A 21,093-nucleotide genomic window follows, 5' to 3' on the forward strand; every position below is an offset into this window, starting at 1 on the left:
ATCATCACTTTAAAGCAGTGGTTCTCAACCTTCCTAATGCCGTTACCCTTTAATACAGTTTCTCATGTTGTGTGTGGGTGTATATCTGCATACGGGCGGACCTGCCTGGGGATGGCTATACCAGCGGTATATGTGTTTTCCGGTGGTCTTAGGTGACCCCTGTGAAACGGTTGTTCAACCCCCACAGGGGTCGCAACCCACAGGTTGAGAACAGTTGTGGGCTAATGGGTCTAAATTAATGGGTTCTGTTTTTGTCAGGATATACCCAGAGATGATAATTTCATATCTCCCTTGGGTTTTAAATTCTTAATGGTGACTAATCTATCTCCCTTTCAGTACTTTACTAAATTCAGTTTGCTTTGCTGAACTCTTCTTGGGATTACCTCTTATGCTGCAGTGAAGTGTGTTCCAAAAATATTTTTTATTAAAATAATGTGTGTGGCTTTTACATTGTTCTTTTTAAACCATTTTCACGTATAGAAATAATGATAGGTCAAAGTGTACTATCTTTTAAATTTGGCAAATAACAACTGATCATAAGCATCTTTTCCCCTTTCAGTTTTTACCATTTTATTTTCTTTCTTAAGAAACAAGAGTGTTTTTACCTAGATGTCTGCCTTTTTCAAGTTTATGTTTTTCTCCCCTTGAATGAGATTGAATGCCAGAGTTAATTCTCTGAGCAAAAGAAGATTAGCCCTGGCTGGTTTTGCGCAGTGCTTAGAACGTCGGCCCACGGACCAGAGAGTCCCAGGTTTGGTTCCCGCTAAGAGCACGTACCTCAGTTGCAGTTTGTCCCTGGCCCCAGTTGGGGTCATGTGGGTGGTGACCACTCCATGTGTCTCTCTCACATCGATGTTTCTCTCTTCCTGCCTCTCTCCCTCCTGCTCTATCTGAAGATAGATGCAAAAATGTCCTCAGGTGAGGATAAAAAAAAAAAGAAAAGAAGATTGGAGTAGAAAACCTTGACTTAGAAGGAGCTGCTGTGTGGAAAAACTGTTACATGTCAGAATTAGTGATAAAGGAGAGCGTGTTAAATTAAGATATAAAGGACGAAAAGTAGTATTAAAAACTGATAAACTGGTTTATACACCTGTTTTTAGTCTAACAAATTAAATGATATTCTCATTTTACCTTTAATATTGTTCTGGTAGAACATTGAATTTTCAATAACATGCTCTAAAACTTCTACAATATAGTGCTTTACACTTTTCAGAGCTTTCATCATGACACACCACATAAATCTTACATCAACTCTGTGAAATAGGCAGGACAAGTGATAAATTTACAACTATAGATGAAAAACAGGGGCCCACAGTGCTTCTGAGGGATGTTTTAAGGTTATATGGCACTTTAGTTATATTAACTGTGATTTCAAGAAACCCAAGGGGTAAATTAATTAAAACCTTTTTAGCATTAGTTCAACCACCTATGGCTTCAAGGTCTGTATATGAATTTTATTTTTTATTTTTATTTTTTTATCCTCACCTGAGGACATTTTTGCATTTATCTTGAGATAGAGCAGGAGGGAGAAAGAACAAGAAACATCGACATGAGAGAGAGACATCGAGTAGTTGCCACCCACATGACCCCAACTGGGGCTGGGGACAAACTGCAACCCATGTACGTGTCCTTAGTGGGAATTGAACCCCGGACTCTCTGATCCGCAGACCGATGCTCTAACCACTGAGCCAAAACGACTAGAGCTGTATATGAATTTTAAAAACATCTTGTTTTTACATCATCATCCTCACATCTCCACATCATGTAGATTCTCAGTAAAGAGAAAGTTCTCAGATAATGCTTGGGCCAAACAAAGAAGAAATAGGTTCTGGTTTTTTAAGGTATTTAGGGTATTTTTAAGTTTTTTGGTTTTTTTTTAAACTTTATTGTTAAATGTATTACAAATGTCCCTCTTTTTTTCTCCATTGACCCCCTCCTTCCCAATTCCGCCCCCCTCCTGCCTTCACCACACTGTCGTCTGTTTCCATTGGTTACGAGTATATGCATAGAAGTTCTTTGGTTTATCTCATCCCGCCCTCCATCCCCACTTCCCTTTGAAGTTCATCAGTCTAACAACCAATTTCTACTTCTTAATTTCTTCATCTTTTTCAGCCATCCCCCCAGCACCCTCCCATCTGCCAAGCAACAAAAAGTTCTCTATATAAGTCTGTTTCTGTTCTGCTTGCTTATTTTGTTTGTAGATTCAATTGTTGAGAGATATGTATTAATTGCCATTTTATTGTTCATATTCTTGTTCTTCTCCTTCAAGAAGACCCTTCAGTATTTCATATAATACTAGTTTGGTGGTAATGAACTTTAGCTTTTTCTTGTCTGGGAAACTCTTTATATGTTCATCGATCCTACATGATAGCTTTGCAGGATAGAGTAATCTTGGTTATAGGGCGTTGCTTTTCATCACCTTGAATATCTCTTGCCACTCCTCTCTGGCCTTCAAGGTTTCTTTTGAGAAATCAGCTTACAGTCTTATGGGAGCTCCCTTGTAGGTAACGAACTGCTTTTCTCGTGCTGCTTTTAAGATTCTCTCTTTGTCTTTAACCTTTGGCATTTTGATGATGATGTATCTTGGTGTGGACCTCTTTGGGTTCATCTTGTTTGGGACTCTCTGTGCTTCCTAGACTTGTATGTCTGTTTTCTTCACCAAGTTAGGGACATTTTCTGTCATTTTTTCAAATAGCTTTTCAATTTCTTGCTCTCTTCTTCTTCTGGCACCTCCATGATGTGAATGTTGACACACTTGAAGTTGTCTCAGAGGCTCCTTCCACTGTCCTCATTTTTTTTGGATTCTTTGTTCTTTTTGCTGATCTAATTGGGTGTTTTTTGCTTCCTTATATTCCAAATTGATGGTTTGCTTCTTGACTTTACCTGCTCTACTATATCGATTCTTTGTAAAGTATTCATTTCAGTTAGTGCATCCTTTATTTCTGACTGGGTCTTTTTTATGCTGTTGATGTTCTCACTAAGTCCCTTGAAGGTCTCACTAAGTTCTTTGAGCATTCTTATAACTCTCTTTTGAACTCTGCGTCTGACTGATTGATTATCTCCATTTTGTTTAGTTCTTTTTCTGGAGTTTTGTTCTTTTTCTTTTTGGACATGTTTCTTTGTCTCCTCATTTTTTGTTGCTTCCCTGTATTTGTTTTTATGTATTAGGTAGAGTTGCTATGTCTCTTAGGCTTTGGAGGGTGGCCTATTGTTGTAGGTGTCCTGTAGGATTCAGTGGCACAGCCTCCCTGATCACCCCAGCTAGGCCCTCAAGGTACACACCTAGTGTAGACTGTATACTCTTCTGTTGTAATTGAGTCTTGATTGCTTTTGGCATATCAGTGGGAGGGATTTGATCAGCTATAAGGACTGGCTGTGCTCACTGACCACTGGCCTCTGACTACCTTGGAGGAAAAGCTGTGCAGAGGCCCACCACACAGAGCAAGACTTACTGCATCAGGGTTTTGGTATCCACTGAGTCCACTTATTGAGCGTGTCACTTGTGGAGGTAGTTGGGTGGTAGTGCATCAATGTGGTCTGAAGCTGTCCACTGGGTGTGCTGGTTCTGGGGCAGGGTCAGCCACTGCCTGTGTTCTGTCTGGGTCCACCCGGCATAAACTACAACGTGATCTGCTGATGGCTGCTTCTTGTGCTGGGCTCAGGTGCCCAGGAAAAGCCAAGTTGTGAACCAAGGCTTCTAGTGCCAAGCCTGGGGCCACTTAGTGAGAAGTATGAGGCTCACTGAGACTAGATGTTGCTTGTTTGAGAGATTTTAGGAAAATCTGAAGCAGGATCCAAGACAGGCCAATTCTATGGTAAAGCCATTGGAAACAGCTTGTGTGTGCCCGAAAGTTGGTTGTGGCAGGACCACAGGGAATCACCAGGGCAGGGTAAACAGAGTAAGCCAGGTTGCTGGAGTCTCAGGTATGGTGGCCGTCTGCTGCCCTAGGTAAGGGCTCACCAAAGGAACAAAGGCCTCTGCCAGCACATCTATCCGTCTGTCCGAGAGAAAGCTGCCTCTCCAGCCAAACAACTAAGTTCTTCCCTGTATGTCTGGTGCCTTTCAGTTGCCTCCCTCCAAGCTCAGAGGGAGCAAGTCCAAGTAAGGCCCTTTAAGAGGAACTGCCTGGGGTTTCAGAAGCCTCAGCCTCCCTCAGCCTCAGTTCCCACTGGTTTTTACAGTCAGAAATTATGGGGACTTCTCTTCCTGGCGCTGGAATCCTGAGCTGGGAGCCTGGTGTGGGATGGGGACTCCTCACTCCCCAGGGAGAACCTTCACAGCCAAGGTGTCCTCCTGATTTTTATCCACCACACGTGGGTGTGGGACCAACCCATCCCCTTTGCCCCTCCTAACAATCTCAATGTGGCTTCTTTAATTTTGTAGTTGTAGGACATCCATTCAGCTCGATTTCAGGCAGTTCTGAATGATACTTGTTCTGTAGTTTAGTTGTAATTTTGATGTGATTTTTAAGTTTTAGAGCCATAACTCTTCAGCTGATATTCTTATATTTTTTGTAATACACAGGAGAGGGTAGTGGAAAGAACAAGGGCTTACTTGTTTTGAATCCAATGACATACTAGCTTTTTTAGTTTGATCAAGTTGCTAAACTTCTCTGGATTCTTGATTACCTAATATCCAAAATAGGATATTATTACCTCAGATGTGTAAGGATTGAATGCAATATACATATAGCCTCAATTTTCTTCCAGCTTCTGAATCAGTTATCCCTAAAGGAGGTAAAAAATGAGTTTTTAATCACTTCTTCTTTTCTTTCCTCCTCTGTTTATCCCATATTTAAATAGTGATTGTAGTAGGGTATGGTGGGTGACATCTGTGAATCCCCCTTCTCCTTCATATTTTCCTTTTAAGAGGGTTAGTTATTACTCACCTGGCCATTTTTCATTTGTATCATTTAGATGATTTGTCAGTAAATTTGGGGGATATTTTTAAGGTGACATAGTGTCATTGTTCCTGACTTTCTTTGTACTCTTCCCCCCTTTCATAGAGGATCTTCAAATGCTTCCTTAAAGGAAGAAGAATATAAGGAGCCTCTGCTCTTCCATTCTGGAGATCACTACCCCTTATCTGATGGAGATTGGTCCCCTTTGGACAAGTAAGTATTTTCAAAATTTCTCAGTTTATTAAAGGAAAGATATATTGAATAACTTTTTCTGTGATTGGACAGTAACAGTATTTCCCATTTCTCATACAGTAGAGGCACTAAATGTGTATTTTTAACATGAATATGGAACCTTTCTTTCAATAATTATTTTGTTCCTAAGCTTGATTTAACTTACTCTCACTGTGTTGGCCACTGTATATCTGTATAATCAGCATAGAATTTGGCCTTCTACAATCCTTAAGTTCTAATCTTTTCATGTCAACTATTAACTATACTGTGTATAACACTGTGAAGAATTATGCAGTCACATTTTATTCTGTGTTCAAATCCAGTTTCTCTCATGTAGTAGTGTTAATTTAATCCATCTTTCCATGCATTTCCTCTCCTGTAAAATTACCTTTCTTACTGATTTCTTGTGAGAATCAGATAAGATGATGCATAGAAAATATTTATGACCAGAAAGTCCACCATAAATACTAGTGGGCATTGTTTTGTTTTTTTTATCCTCACCCGAGGACATTTCTCCATTTTTTGTTCAGATAGAGTGGGAGGGAGTCCTGGCCAGTTTGGCTCAGTGGTTAGAACGTCGACCTGCAGTCCAGAGTGGGAGGGAGAGAGAGAGAGAAACATCGACACAAAAGAGACACATCGAGTGGCTGCCACGTGCACGACCAACCAGGGCCGGGGACAAACTGCAACTGAGGTACACGCCCCTAGCAGGAACCAAACCCAGGTCTCTCTGGACCACAGGCCGACGCTCCAACCGGCCAGGGCTGTTTTTATTATTACTAAAAAAACTCTAGAGGAAGAAATAATTAACATTTTCTTTAATAGAGTGTTTATATCCGCAGGATACAGTTGATATATTCAAACTTTATAGTTATTTAAATCTGTCGAGCTCAGCAACACTAAAGTTCCTAACTTTAAAGTCATTGTATTTCTTGTACTGTATTTTGCAGCCCTTATTCCCCAGCGTGTCCGAAGAGTGATTCAGAGCTGGAGGTGAAACCCGCCGAGAGCCTGCTAAGATCCGAGTCCCACATGGAGTGGACATGGGGCGGGTTCCCAGAGTCCACCAAGGTACTAGGGTTTACTTGCCTACAGAGTGTGTTCATCATCCATAAGTAAAGGGGTGATATCTGACTGAGCTCATATGAACATAAATGGTGGTAGTACCCTCATGGGGTCACAAGTAAATTCAAAGATACCATTTTTTATCTTTGCACTGTGTTTACAACAAAAGAAATGTAATTATTTTCTGTTTCTATTTAGTAAATGTTGATTGTTAATTAACATTATAGTAAGGAAAATTTAAAATGTATCTAAAGAAATTTTTACAATGAAATTTTAAACGGGATTGATTGTAAAAGCTTTTTTGCCAACTCATAATGAAAGAAGAAATAATTGGAAAGATACATTTCTTATTTATTCATTTATAGAGTCTCTGCTTTTATTTTGTGTATGTGAATTAACTCAACTTTAAGATTTTTTCCTTATTTTTAAAAACTTACTTTATAGTTCATATACAATATTATATTAGTTTAGGTGTACAACATAGTGATTCAGCATTTATATACCTCACAAAGTGACTACCACAATAACTCTGTGGTAACCATCTGTCACCATACCTAGTTATTATGATATTACTGACTCCATTCTCTATGCTGAACATTACATCCCCGTGACTTTTTTATAATTGGAAGTTTGTATTTCTTAATTCTCTTCCCCTTTTCTGCTTAATCCTCCAACCTCCTGCCCTTTGGCAACTATCAGTCTGTTTTCTGTATCTATGAGTTTGTTTCTGTTTCATTTTGTTAGTTTTATTTTTTAGGTTCCACATATAAGTAAAATCATACGGTGTTTGTCTTTTTGTGTCTCTTGGAAAAGGAAATGTTTAGATCTCTAGTTTTTTAAAGATATACATTTTGCTTATATGTGTGCATTTGAGATTTCACTGCCCACTTTTACTTTTTCTTTTCTTTTTAATTGAGGTAACATTGGTTTATAACATTTAAGTTTCAGGTGTACAACATTATAATTCGACATCTTGTTTTAACAGAGCCTGCAGATAGTACAGACAGGGCTAAGTTTTCCTGAAGTGCTCAAGTTTTCTCCCTGAAAATGAATATTCTCCCTCTTCGTATCTAGAAATTGTCATCTGTTTCCTCAGACTTCTCCAGTATTGAACTCTTTATAGTAGCACAGTTATAAATATAACTTTTATAAATGTGATATTGAATAAAATGCAGTTATTAGTTTTTCCACTTTTTAATTATGAAATATTTCACACATAGAAAGTAATGTTTACTAAATGTGTTGTTTAAATAAAATGAGCACATTTACTTGCATCCAACTTAAGAAATATACTATAACAAACACTTTCAAAAGTAGTTTAATTTTTAAATCAACTTTTTTAGGTCAGCAAGCGAGAGAGATCTGACCATCATCCTAGGACAGCTATGATTACACCATCAGAAAATACCCATTTTCGGGTCATTCCCAGTGAGGACCACCTCGTAAGTGAACTTGAGAAGGATGCGTCCATGAGAGAAACGGTCTGTACCATAGTGAAACCCAAACCCAGAGCCCTGTGTAAGCAGATCAGCGATGCAACTTGCGCTGCAGAACTTCTTGAGCCTCCCCTTGAGCCTCAGATTTCATCTCTGTTAGATGCAGACCACCTTCCTAACCCGTCGTTAGTGGAGGCTCCCTCAGAATCAAAACCAACAACTAAAGTAGACTCGCCATCAAAGAAGAAAGGTAATCATGTGTTTAATTTGGCATCAGATAATCTAAATTTAGATGATAAGTTATTTCAGTGTTTCAGCCCTGGCCAGTTTGGCTCAGTGGTAAGATCATTGGCCCGTGGACCAATGAATCGTGGGTTCGATTCTGGTCAAGGGCACGTACCTTAGTTGTGGTTGCCTTGGCCCTGGTTGGGGTTGTGCACGAGGCAACCAGTCGATGTGTCCCTCTCACATCGATGTTTCTTTCTCCCTCTTCCTTTCCTCTCTCTCCCTCCCATGCTATCCGAAGATAAATAGAAAACTATCCTCAAGTGAGGATTAAAAAAAATTTTTTTTTAATTATTTCAATGTTTCAAATAATATGTAATGGTTACCATTATATTTGTACTCCCTGATCAGAACCTGTCACACACTATTAGGATTCTTCGTTTTATATGGTTTGCCCATCACACTTCAGGATCCATTGGAGCAGGACTCTGGCTTACTCCCTGCTCTCTCCCTACTGTTGATACTGAGTAGGCCCTTGAGAGCATTTATTGGGAAAAAAAATATATATAAATATATATACATATATATATTTTTTTTATATATATATACATATATATGTATGTATATTTAAATAAGTTAATGAGTAAAATTAACTACTTTATTGACAAGGTATGTCAATAAAGTGAGATGGAATCCTGAAAAATTATGTTTAATTTTCCTAAACATACCAACAATAGCTTTTAAGCTGTTTTTTCCAAACTTAAGATCTCATTAAACTTTACATGTTGCATTTTTTAATTTAGAATAGCCCCCACCCCACACACACACCCACACACACACACACTCACTCCCTCATATGGAAACACACACTACTACCCCTTTTTCCTCCTCTCCACTCAAGATATTGACCTTTTGAAGAGCCCAGCCAATTGTCTGCTATACTTTCTTACATTCTTGATATATCTGATTGTTTTGGGGTTTTTTTGTTTGTTTCTTTTTCAAGGTGACATCCTTATATTTCCTTCAACTGGAAGTTAGCTCTGTCCACTAGAAATGTAATGTGAATTGCATATATTAATTTTAAGTCTTCTCACAAATTAAAAGACTAAAAAATAAATAAGTGAAATTAAGTTTATTAATATATTCTATTTTATCTTTTTTTTTTAATTTTCAAGGTAGTTTTTAATTAATATATTTATTTACTTATTTTTTTTATCCTTACCCAAGGACATTCCTTCCACTTTTTGTTCAGATAGAGTGGGAGGGAGAGAGAGAGAGAGAAATATCGACGTGAAAGGGACACATCGAGTGGTTGCCACCCATATGACCTAACCAGGGCCGGGGACAAACTGCAACCGAGGTATGTATGTGCCCTTAGCGGGAACCGAACCCAGGTCTCTCCAGACCACAGGCCAACGCTCTAACCGCTGAGCCAAACTGGCCAGGGCTCTATTTTATCTTAAATAGATAAATAGATTACATGTTCAACTTATAATAGTGTAAGCCACAGTATTATAAGTTGAACATGTAATCAATATAAAAATTACTGAAATTACGCAGTTTTATAAAGTAATTCTAAGAAATCAGGTGTGTGGTTTATGCATTTTTAAATACATTTTAGATACCTCACACCAGACTAGGACAGTTCAAGTTCTCAGGAGCCACATGTGGCTGGTAACTACTATAATATGTAATCCAGATCTAGAGGCTTAATTAGATTTGGGTTACATATTTTTTTTATTTTTGAATTAAAGATTACTTTATGGGATATATTGGGTAGTTCATATTGCATCTCATACTGTCTCACAATTAGTGATGCTAAACATGATCACTTGTTTAAGTATTGTCTACCAAATTTATTCATTGTAAAGGATTTTTGTCCTTTTGCAATTAGAAGGTAATACTTTGGCACCATGTGAATATCCTATTCGCCAGCAATCTTTCCTTCATAGTTTTAGAGTAATGGCTTCTTTCTTTGATGCCAGTGATTTCATCAAGTTTGGTCATGATTGATAAAAAACTTTATTGTCAAATATAAATTATTTTGTGGGCTAGGGTTATTCATATCAGCAAATGAAAGAATGAGTAAATTAGCATATGTTTATTCAACAACTGTTATATGTGTAACCCTGAATTTCACTTCCTTTGGCATGGGTGACTGAGAACCAACACAAGTGAAAAGGTTATTTGCCCTGTCAGGTTTGGCTCAGCAGTTAGAGCATCGGCTCGTGGACCAATGAGTTGAGGGTTCAATTCTGGGCACCGTACTTTGGTTGCAGTTTGTCCCCGGCCCTGGTCGGGGTTGTGCGGGAGGCAACCAGTTGATGGCAACCAGTTGATGCATCTCTTTCACATCGAAGTTTCTCTCCCTCCCCCCTCCCCCCCTCCCTTCCTCCCTCCCTCCCTCCGTCTCTCTCTCTCTCTCTCTCTCTCTCATTCTCTCTCTCTCTCCCTTTCTCTCACTCTATCTGAAGATAAATAGAATAATAGCCTTGGGTGAGGATTAAAAAATAATAAATAAATAAATAATTTTAAAAAGAAGAAAAGAAAAGGTTATGTGACACTTTAAAAAATAATGCCCAATTCAACCGTGGCTAGTTTTATTGTTTGCAAACCTTTGTTTTCTTGCAGAGTTGTAAATGAAAAATAACTAACTTCTTTCTCTGATGTGTTTTTCTTATAAAAACAGGTGTCCACAAGAGAAGCCAACACCAGGGACCTGATGATATTTACCTAGACGACTTAAAGGCCCTAGAACCTGAAGTTGCAGCTCTCTATTTTCCTAAAAGGTAGTGCATTTCTTGTGTATTGAAGGGTGAACAGTTCTGCCATACTCTAGCTATTTCTAGAGTAAAACATTTCATCTGAGAAAAAGGAACAAGATGATGATACCCTTTGGCTAAGTTACATGATTGATTCAGATTTAGAAGATTCAGAAATTGTGTGTGTGTGTTTTGACTATAATGATTTGAAACTAGTAACTTACCTATTTATGAAGAAATTTTCAGTGCATCTAGAGATACACTAGTCATAGGGTATATCAATGGGTATGACATCAGATTAGCTATTACAGTCATTAATGCAAATCATCATGCTTAAGAAAATTCTTTAGCATTTGTCTCATTTTTTATGTGTTTTCAAGGTAATGTATCTTTACAGAAAAATGTTTTACAAAGAATACCTTCACTCCCTTGATGAGTCTGTGCTCCCAGGCTTTTTCTGACTTTGAGACTGGATCTGGTGAGGCACCATTCCAGCTGACCTGTGCACTCCACTTCCTGTCACTCTTCCTCCCTCTCCCTCACAAATATCCCCTTAAATAACTCTGAAACCTCAGGTAGGATAGATATACTTGTACTAGTTCCCAAGTTCATTTTCATTCTTCGGGGAATTCCATTCCAATATACGCTATGATTACAAAAACAAACGAACAATTTTCCCCATGGAAAGTATGGCTTTATTTCCTGGCCAGTTTGGCTCAGCGGTTAAAGCGTTGGCCCGCGGACCAGAGAGACCCGGGTTCAGTTCCCGATAAGGGCACGTACCTCAGTTGCCTGATTGGGACTGTGTGGGTGGCAACCAGTCAATATGTCTCTCTCGTGTCGACGTTTTTCTTTCTCTTTCCCCCCTCTCTCTCTCCCTCCCGCTCCATCTGAAGATAAATGCAAAAAATATCCTTGAGTGAGGATTTTAAAAAAAAGAAAGTATGGCTTGAATATACTGAACTGTAGGCACACATAATTAAACACTTTTAAATAGATTATTGAAAACATTAAGTTTTTATTTAAAATAGAAAGATGGGATTGATATGAAAATTATTTTTAATTTTTTACAGATATTTTTTGGAAGGTCTTTAAACTCCTTCCTCCTGGCTCTCTAAATTTGTCTCATATATTTAATTCATTTGAAATAATAGTTGGGTTTTTAAGGTGTGAGAACTGAAACTGCTCCATTTTATTTCAATAAGAAAGTTAAAATGTTAGTTGTCTTAGAATTATTATTGTCTTTCAGATTTCTCAGTCCTTAATCATTTACTTACATTGAGATTCCTAAGACAGATTTTTTAGTTTCCCTTTTTTAAAAAATGGGGAAAGTGCCCTGACCATTGCAGCTCAGTAGGTATCGGCCTGTGCACCGAAAGGTGGCAGGTTCAATTCCTAGTCAGGGCATATGCCCCAGTTGCTGGCTCAATCCCCGGTAGAGAACATGCAAAAAATATTCTTGAGTGAGGATTTTAAAAAAAAGAAAGTGGATCAGCTGATCCACTGTTCACTCCTGCTTCGATATCTCTCTGAGAGCCCTTCCTAAAAATAAATTTAAAAAAAAGGGGGGGGGGGGGGCCTTGGCCAGTTTGGCTCAGCAGTTAGAGCATTTGCCCATGGACAAAGAGTCACGGTCAAGGGCACGATGGCACATACCTCAGTTGTGGTTGGGTCCCTGGCCCTGGTTGGGTCATGTGGGAGGTAACATGTTGATGTGTCTCTCTCGAATCAATATTTTTCTCTCTCTCTATCTCTCTCTCTCTCTCCCTCTCGACCCTCCCTTCCACTCTATTGGAAAATAAATGGAAAAAAATCTCGGGTGAGGGTTAAAAACAAAAGGGGGGGAGGAGCCCTGGCCAGTGTTAGTCAGTGGTTAGAGCATCTGCCCCTGCACCAAAGGGTCACAGGTTTGATTCCCGGTCAAGGGCTCGTACCTGGGTTGCAGGTTCAATCCCCTGCCCCTGTCAGGGTGCATGTGGGAGGCAACCAATTGATGTGTCTCTCTCACATCGATGTCTCTGTCTCTCTTTCTCTCTCTCTCTCTCTCTCTCTCTCTCTCTCTCTCTCTCCCCCTTTCCCCACCCTTTCTCTCTCCCTTCCACTCTCTCTAAAATATCAATGGAAAAAATATCCTTGGGTGAACATTAACAATAACAACAACAAAAAAATATATGGGGAAATCAACAATGGGGTCCTACTGTGCTCTGTTATAATTTTACTGTTTAAGATCATGGCCATTCATCAGGTAAGCCTCTTAATCTCTTGAACAAATTATTTCTTGAGACAATTCATACTTAATTAAAGATAGAGCACTGTCGAAGTGTGCTTATAAGCATGTATTTTGTTCTGATTGCGTTCATTGTTATCTTGACTAAAATAATTCAGTATTTGTAATTAAACTTTAAATCACATCACCCTTGTGGATTTGGCAGCATGTTAGGTAAAGTGGTGTCTTGCCTGTATTGATTAAGAGTGACACTAACTGCTCTGATAAAACTTAAGACCTCAGTGGATTACAATAGAAGTTTGTTTCTTGTTCATGTGATTCTACAGCTGACTCTTGAACAATGCACTGGTGCCAACCTCCATCCCATGCAGTTGAAAGTTCACATATAACTTTTGACTCCCCACAAACTTAACTATATTCATCCCTCCACAGGGATTGGTTCCAAGGCTTAGCACGGATACCGAAATCTGCAGATGCTCAAGTCACTTATCTAAAATGGCGTAGGAAAATGCATTCAGCCAGCCTTCCACATCCCCAGAAAATACCTTTTTTTTAATCCATGATTGGTTGAATCCACAGATGTGAAACCCAGGGATTTGGAGGACTGACTGTATATCTATTGGAAAAAATCCACGTATGACTGTATCTGCACTGTTCAAACCCATGTTGTTCTGTATTCCAGTGCTGGTGTTTGGTGGGAAGCTTTGCACACAGGAATTCAGGATCACAAACTCCTTTCATCTTGAGGTTCCACCATCCCCTTAAGACCTCAATAGGGAAAAAAGAGGGGATCACATGGGGTTGTTTTCAGGTCAGCAAGTTAGTCATCTGGTCACGTGGCCACACCTAAACTTAATGGGACCTAGCTGTGTGCCCTGGATAAAGAGGAAATAGGAGTTTGTGAATACATAGCAGCCTTCTATTTGTGTTTTACCTGTGGGGTCAGCCTTTCCCCTCAGCCCCAGCATAGTAGTAGGCTTTGCTGTCTTATAATGGTTTTGGCTCTTTCACCATTTCCAGTGAAGAGAACATTCTGGGTTTAATTTCAGCATTGTGATATCGTGCATTGCTGTTAAGACAGAACATTTCCAAAAACCTAAATCTTTTGTTGGTTCAAATGCAAAACTAGCCCAACAAGTGTGCCTAACTGGTTGATCATTGATCCATGCACCAAGAGGTAGCCGGTTCAATTCCCAGTCAGAGCACATGCCCAGGTTTCAGGACCGATTCCCAGTGAGGGGTATGCAGGAGGTAGCCGATCTATGTTCTCTCTCATTGTTGTTTCTATATCTCTCTCTTTCTCCCTCTCCCTTCCTCTCACTCTAAAAAATTAATAAAAAATATTTTTAAAAAAATTCAAAACTAGGGCTTTTGAAACTGCGGTTTTTGCTATTACATACCTGTATTCTGCTGCCATCTACTGCTCAAATTTGATATTTTTTTCTGAAGATCTCATAACTACATTAGATTGTATTTATTGACCACATACATTAAATATATTGGCTTTCTGAATAAAATTTAAAAATTCTAAAACAATAAATGTGACATCTATTCAAAGGGTATAGAGCAATTAAATATTCATGACTAAGAAACTTAAGGCGTCATCTCTTTGTTTTTTTTTTCTCTCAAATTTATGCTTCGTTACAGTTTCCCTTAGAATCCTAAAACCTGGCTTTTGTGCCTTATTATCTAGAAAAATGAAAATATTGAATAACCTCATATTTTTTTCTGGCCCTCACACTAATGTAAGAACAATTTATTTTCTAATATATTTCTTTTCATGGTGGGTCTAGCCTCCTGAGACTTTTCTCTTATTTTTTTTGTTCTATTTTGTAGAGTAATATAAATTTAGAAAAGTCTTGTTTTTAAAAATAATACAGCTTTGGGCTACAGTAATTTTCTCTAGCATGTGTTTAGTACCACAGCTTTTTCTAGGAAGTTAAGATGAAAAGGTTTCCAAACATCAGATTTTTCTTAATTGCCCTGTCATTTATAGATAAATGCTTAAAACTTTTTACTCCTTTAATTAAAATCAGAAACGTTTATAGTTGAAATGTTTGTGTTATTGTGAATAATGAACTTACAGCAATTCTTGTGACATTTACTGTATTCAAGTTAGTTTCTCAGTAGTGCTTATAGGTTATTTTTATTGTCATTATGACATAATTCTAAACACTACTTAAGAAAAGCTATGCTTGACTTCCGGTCAAGATGGCAGCGTAGGTAAACGCGGTATTGCGTCCTCCCACAACCACATCAAAGTTACAACTAAACTACAGAACAACCATCATTCAAAACCGCCTGAAATCAAGCTGAATGGAAGTCCTACAGCTATGGAATTAAAGCAGCAGCCACATCCAGACTGGTAGGAGGGGCGGAGGGCCGGAGGCGCGAAGGCCGGTGTCCAGACGGGCTGGTCCCACACCCACGTGTGGCGGATAAAAATCAGGAGGACACCTCGGCTGGGAAGGTCCTCCCTGAGGACTGAGGGGTCCCTGTCCCACACCAGGTGCCCCGCTCAGGGTTCCAGTGCCAGGAAGAGAAGTCCCCATAACTTCTGGCTGAAAAAACCAACGGGAACTGAGGCTCAGGGAAGCTGAAGCGGCTGGAGCCCCAGGCAGCTCCTTAAAGGGCCCGTGCATGAACTTATCGGAGGCTCTCCCTCTAAGCTTGGAGGGGAGGCAGCTCGAGGGGCACCAGAGACATACAGGGAAGAACTGAGCTGTTTGGCAATGGAGTGAGAGCTGGAGAGGGGGCTTTCTCCAGGACAAACGTGCTGTAAGAGGCCTTTGTTCCTTTGGTGAGCCCTTCCCTGGGGAGGCAGACAGCCGCCATATCTGGGACTCCAGCAATCTGGCTCACACTGGTAGCCCCGCCCTGGTGAGTCCCTGAGGCCCCCCAACCCACCCAACTTTCAGGCCCACCCAAGCTGTTGCCACTTGCTTAACCATAGGATTGGCCTGTCTTGGATCCTGCTTCAGGTTTTTTCTAAATTCTTTCAAACAAGCAGCATCTGCTGTCAGCTAGCCCCATACCTCTCGTTAAGTAATACACAGAAACAAACATAGGGAGGCAGCCAAAATGAGGAGACAAAGAAACAGGTTCCAAATGAAAGAACAGAACAAAATCCCAAGAAAAGAACTAAGCGAAATGGATATAAGCAACCTAACAGATGCTGAGTTCAAAATACTGCTTATAAGGATGCTCAATGAACTTAGTGAGGGCCTCTAGAGCATATAAAAGGACCAGTCAAATTATGGATGCACAGTCAGAATTGAAGGAGGCATTAACTGAAATGAAGAATAATTTACACAGATTCAGTAGTAGAGTACATAAATCCAAGAAGCAAACCATCGATTTGGAATATAAGGAAGCAAAAAATGCCCAATCAGAAGAGCAAAAAGAAAAAAAATCCAAAAAAAATGAGGATAGTGTGAGGAACCTCTGGGACAACTTCAAGCGTGCCAACATTCACATCTTGGGGGTGCCAGAAGGAGAAGAGCGAGAACAAGAAATTGAAAACCTGTTTGAAACATTAATGGCAGAAAACTTTCCTAACTTGGTAAAGGAAACAGACATACAAGTCCAGGAAGCACAGAGAGTCCCAAACAAGATGAACCCCAAGAGGCCCACACCAAGACACATCATCATCAAAATGCAAAAGGTTCAAGACAAAGAGAGGATCTTAAAAGCAGCAAGAGAAAGGCAGCTAGTCACCTACAAGGGAGTTCCCATAAGGCTGTCAGCTGATTTCTCAAAAGAAACTTTGCAGGCCAGAAGGGAGTGGCAAGAAATATTCAGAGTGATGAAAAGCAAGAACCTACAACCAAGATTACTCTATCCTGCAAAGCTGTCATTTAGACTCGACGGCCATATAAAGACTTTCCCAAACAAGTAAAAGTTAAAGGAGTTCATCACCACCAAACCGTTATTATATGAAGAAAAAGATAAAATATATGAACAAACAAAATGGCAATGAATACATATCTATCAATGATGTATTCTACAAACAAAATGAACAGGTAGAACAGAAACATTCTCATAGATACAGAGAACATTTTGTTGGTTGCCAGTTGGGAGGGGGGTTGGGGGAATGGGTGAAAAGGTGAAGAGATTAAGAAATACAAATTCGTTGCTAGACTGACAAACCTCAAAGGGAAAGGGGTTGAGAGGGTGGGAAGAAATAAACCAAAGAAGTTATATGCATAACCAATGGACACAAACAATAGTGTGGGAAAAGGCAGGAGGGGGGCGGGAGTGGGGAGGAGGGGGTCAATGGGGGAAAAATGTGGAACATCTGTAATACATTTTGCATTCAACAATAAAGATTTTTTAAAAAAGAAAAGCTATGCTTGCCTGGCCAGTGTGGCCCAGTGGATTGAGTGTCGTCCCATGGACAGCCAGGTCCCAGTTCAATTTCCAGTCAGGGCACATGCCCAGGGTGCAGGCCCGATATCCAGTAGGGGGGATGCAAGAGGCAGCTGACAATTGTTTCTCACATCAGTGTTTCTCTCTCCCTCTCTCTTCCTTCCTCTCTCTAAAAAATCAATAAAAACATATTTGAAAAAAAAACAACAAAAAAACTATGTCTGATTATAGATCAATCTGTTGCCTTTTTAAGGGGATTTGTTATTTGAGCCCTCAGAGAACGATGTGTAGTAAGTTAGGAATACAAGAAGTTGTAATAAAGCAAATCTTTTTCTCCCTGTTCCCTGCCTACAGTGAATCAGACCCTGGCTCCAGGCAGTGGCCTGAGTCTGACACGCTCTCTGGCTCCCAGTCCCCACAGTCTGTGGGAAGCGCAGCTGCTGATAGTGGCACCGAGTGCCTCTCGGATTCTGCTATGGACTTGCCCGACGTCACCCTCTCTCTTTGTGGGGGCCTCAGTGAGAATGGAGAAATTTCTAAAGGTACACTGGATAGTCATGCTCTGTCTTCACTTGAGAAAGCAGCTTGGTCATCACTTGATTAAAAACCTGTTTAGCCATTTCAGGGTATTAAAATTTTTAATGATCTTGTGCAGGTAGCAGGTATCTCCTTTTTTAATGTAAGACCTTTAGCCCCTTACTTAAGGTATCTCATGTGGGTTGACATTACATAGAAATGGCTTGGATGAGGAAGTGTGCCTTCTTGAAGGTTCTCAACTTCATATTAAGAGGTTGAGAGGTCTTGGGCTGCCCTGTTTGCTGACCAGCCTGGATCAGCTCTGGCTGTGTCAGTTTTCTCATCTATAAATTTGTTGAAATATTTGGGGATTGGGGCCCAGCTTCTCTCCTAGAAAGCATTGGACCTTAGATATGAGAGTAGGGCTTGAAGTTGTCAAAAATTGATTGTTCACTAAATAAATGGTCTTTTGGGGAAAAAGCAGAAGGGGTTATTTTATCAGTCGTGAGAGTTGACCAAGGAGGGTAAAGTTGCTCAAGCAAAAGGAAGGAGCTTAGCAGAGGTAGTTCAGATGTCTCTGATGTGGGGTAAGCAAGCACTCATGTGCAACTGTCCCAAGTTCTTTGGCTTTTTTGTTTTACTTTTGTAAACTAAACTCTTAATATTTTCTCAATTTGGCTGGTGGCCCTTGATTGATTTTTTCTGTAAGGAAAGATTTTTTTCCCGTGACTAGCATCATCTTTTGTCTTCTCTTATTCTCAGAGCAACAATGGCTTGCATGTGGCAGACTGGGTGCCCCTGAGCCTTACAACTCTATTAACCCAAATAGATTTTAGGGTCACAGGGTGCTTATTATGCTTCCTTCTTTTCCATCTCTTAATTCTATTTGTTTGTTGTGTGTGTGTGTGTGTGTGCTTTTTTTTAAGGAATTAAGAGTGTCTATGGCCAATGTTTTCTTCCAGGGACAAAATTAAATAGGTCACATTCTTATAATCTTAATAAACCTTCACTTTAAAAATATATAGGGGATGGGGAATGGAAAATTTATAATTTAAATAAACTGTAAACTTTGCACTTTTTAAAAGGTAGATTTTGTTATTATAGGAAGAAGAAATGGCAAGTAAAAGTAAATGCAAATTACCACGAGGAAAATTTCTCTGTTAGCCTAGATCTACTACAGTGCAGGTTTAGGAACAGGCTATAAAAATTTATGTAAAATCCTCATTCATTTTGCAAGAACTTGAGATTTATTTCTGAACAGACCCAAAGACAAATTTTGGTGGGTTTTTTTCCTCCAAGCTGTTGTAAATGTTTTATTTTTTCCAATGTAGCATGCACTTCAAGATCCCCATGAATATTCCTCAGTAATACAGTTGCCTGCCAGTAGTTTCTCCCTTTGATAAGAATGAAACTTACAGTTCTCATTAGTGTGTGTGTGTGTGTGTGTGTGTGCGCGCGTGCGTGCGTGCCCTTTCTCTCTGGCCACATCTGTAATCTATTTTCCCAAAAGTCTCTGGCATATCTCTCTCCTGTTATTGTTTTGTTTTGTTTTTAAGTGGTAGAAGAAGGAGAGAATAGAAGTGTTCTTTCTTGTCCTGGAGAAAAACTTTTGATGGATATAAAAAGTTTGTTTAAAAAGGATATGTTTTTGCTCTGGCTGGTTTGGCTCAGCAGTTAGCGTCGGACCCACAGACCAAAGAGTCATGGGTTCGATTCAGGTCAAGGGCACGTATCTCCGTTGTGGCTTGTCCCTGGCCCTGGTCAGGGTCATGCGGGAGGCAACCAATTGATGTGTCTCTCACATCAATGTTTCTCTCTCTCACACACACACACTATCTGAAGATAAATGGAAAAATATATCCTCAGGGCAAGGATTAAAAAAGAAAAATGGATATGTTTTATTTTATGCTATCGTCTTTTCAGTGTGTGGAGTATTATGATAATTTCATTTGGGAATTTATATAATCTCTAACCAAATCAATTGTTATTTTATATTGCAGAAAAATTCATGGAGCATATCATTACTTATCATGAATTTGCAGAAAACCCTGGACTTATAGACAACCCTAACCTTGTAATACGGATATATAACCGGTAAATATTCTTGCTTTTGTAATGGTTAAATACTTTTGCAGGGTTTTTTTTCCAAGTACTATTTTTTAACTATTGTCATTTTTCTTGCTAGAAAAGATGTCATTTTGTATTAACAAACTAGTGGGCAATGACTTTGCAATGAAAGTAAAGCTTCAGCTTCATTTTTTTTTTTTTTCCCTCACCCGAGGATATTTTTCCATTTTTTGTTCATATAGATTAGGAGGGAGAGAGAGGAAGAGAGAGAGAGAGAGAAACATCGATGTGAAGGGACACATCGAGTGGCTGCCACCCGCACGACCAACCAGGGCCGGGGACAAACTGCAACCGAGGTACGTGCCCTTAGCGGGAACCGAACCCGGGTCTCTCTGTACCGCAGGCCGACACTCCAACCGCTGAGCCAAACCGGCCAGGGCTTCAGCTTCATTTTTAAGTGAGGTAGTATTATTTTTTTTTATCCTCACCTGAGGACATTTTTTGCATTTATCTTCAGATAGAGCAGGAAGGAAAGAAGGGGGGAGAGAGAGAAAGAAACATCGACGTGAGAGAGACACAACGAGTGGTTGCCACCCACACGACCCCAACCAGGGCCGAGGACAAACTGTAACCAAGGTACGTGCCCTTAGCAGGAACTGAACCTGGGTCTCTGGTCTGTGGGCCGATGCTCTAACCACTTAGCAACCCAGTCAGGGCTTAAGTGAAGTATTAAAATGTTGTTTTGTTTGGTAGATTTTACTGCTTCTCTGTTCAGAGAAGTTAGGCCTGAAGCAAAGATCATTCATATGACTAAAAATTTAGCTGATCATCTTTTTACTGCAAAGGAAAAGGAATTTGATGTTATTTCTGTCTCTCCTTTGTTCTTTCTTCCTCTCTACCTCCTTCTCTCTCTCACTCCTCATTCTGTGTAATGGTTTTACACATTTTTATTCCTTACAGTTACTATAACTGGGCTTTGGCTGCTCCCATGATCCTTAGCTTGCAAGTGTTCCAGAAAAGTTTGCCTAAGGTGAGATGGTCTACCATTTGTTGTCTTTTCAGAAGTATCTACAGCATGTAGTACTTAGAAAAGTCCATATGTGTCTTATTTCTAAACTGGGTACTTTTCAAAGTTTATTTAATTTTATAAAAGATCCAAAGAGTTCTGTGTGCCCACTCAAATGAACTAATTCACAAAATCTAAGAAATTAGCTAGGCTGCCACATCTTTGTCATTTTTACTAGATATTTATACCGGTTTCTGATTGTATGTAAAAGTTGAGAGATTTTACTAAT

At 39.6% G+C, this 21,093-nt stretch overlaps 1 protein-coding gene across 5 annotated transcripts in view; it reads left to right on the top strand.

Moving 5' to 3' along the window:
- Positions 1–21,093, top strand: part of LPIN2 (lipin 2) — a 79,618-nt gene that overhangs the window by 47,599 nt on the left and 10,926 nt on the right. For all 5 annotated transcript variants that reach the window (XM_036246059.1, XM_036246061.1, XM_036246057.1 and 2 more), the window contains 7 exons: positions 5,007–5,114; positions 6,083–6,203; positions 7,541–7,883; positions 10,548–10,647; positions 17,570–17,757; positions 19,732–19,825; positions 20,759–20,828. In XM_036246059.1, coding sequence (XP_036101952.1) covers positions 5,007–5,114; positions 6,083–6,203; positions 7,541–7,883; positions 10,548–10,647; positions 17,570–17,757; positions 19,732–19,825; positions 20,759–20,828 — 1,024 coding nt within the window. The remainder of the gene's footprint in view (positions 1–5,006; positions 5,115–6,082; positions 6,204–7,540; positions 7,884–10,547; positions 10,648–17,569; positions 17,758–19,731; positions 19,826–20,758; positions 20,829–21,093) is intronic.

Source organism: Molossus molossus, unplaced genomic scaffold (assembly GCF_014108415.1).
Source record: "Molossus molossus isolate mMolMol1 unplaced genomic scaffold, mMolMol1.p scaffold_m16_p_6, whole genome shotgun sequence".
In the NCBI taxonomy this organism is placed as follows: Eukaryota; Metazoa; Chordata; class Mammalia; order Chiroptera; family Molossidae; genus Molossus; species Molossus molossus.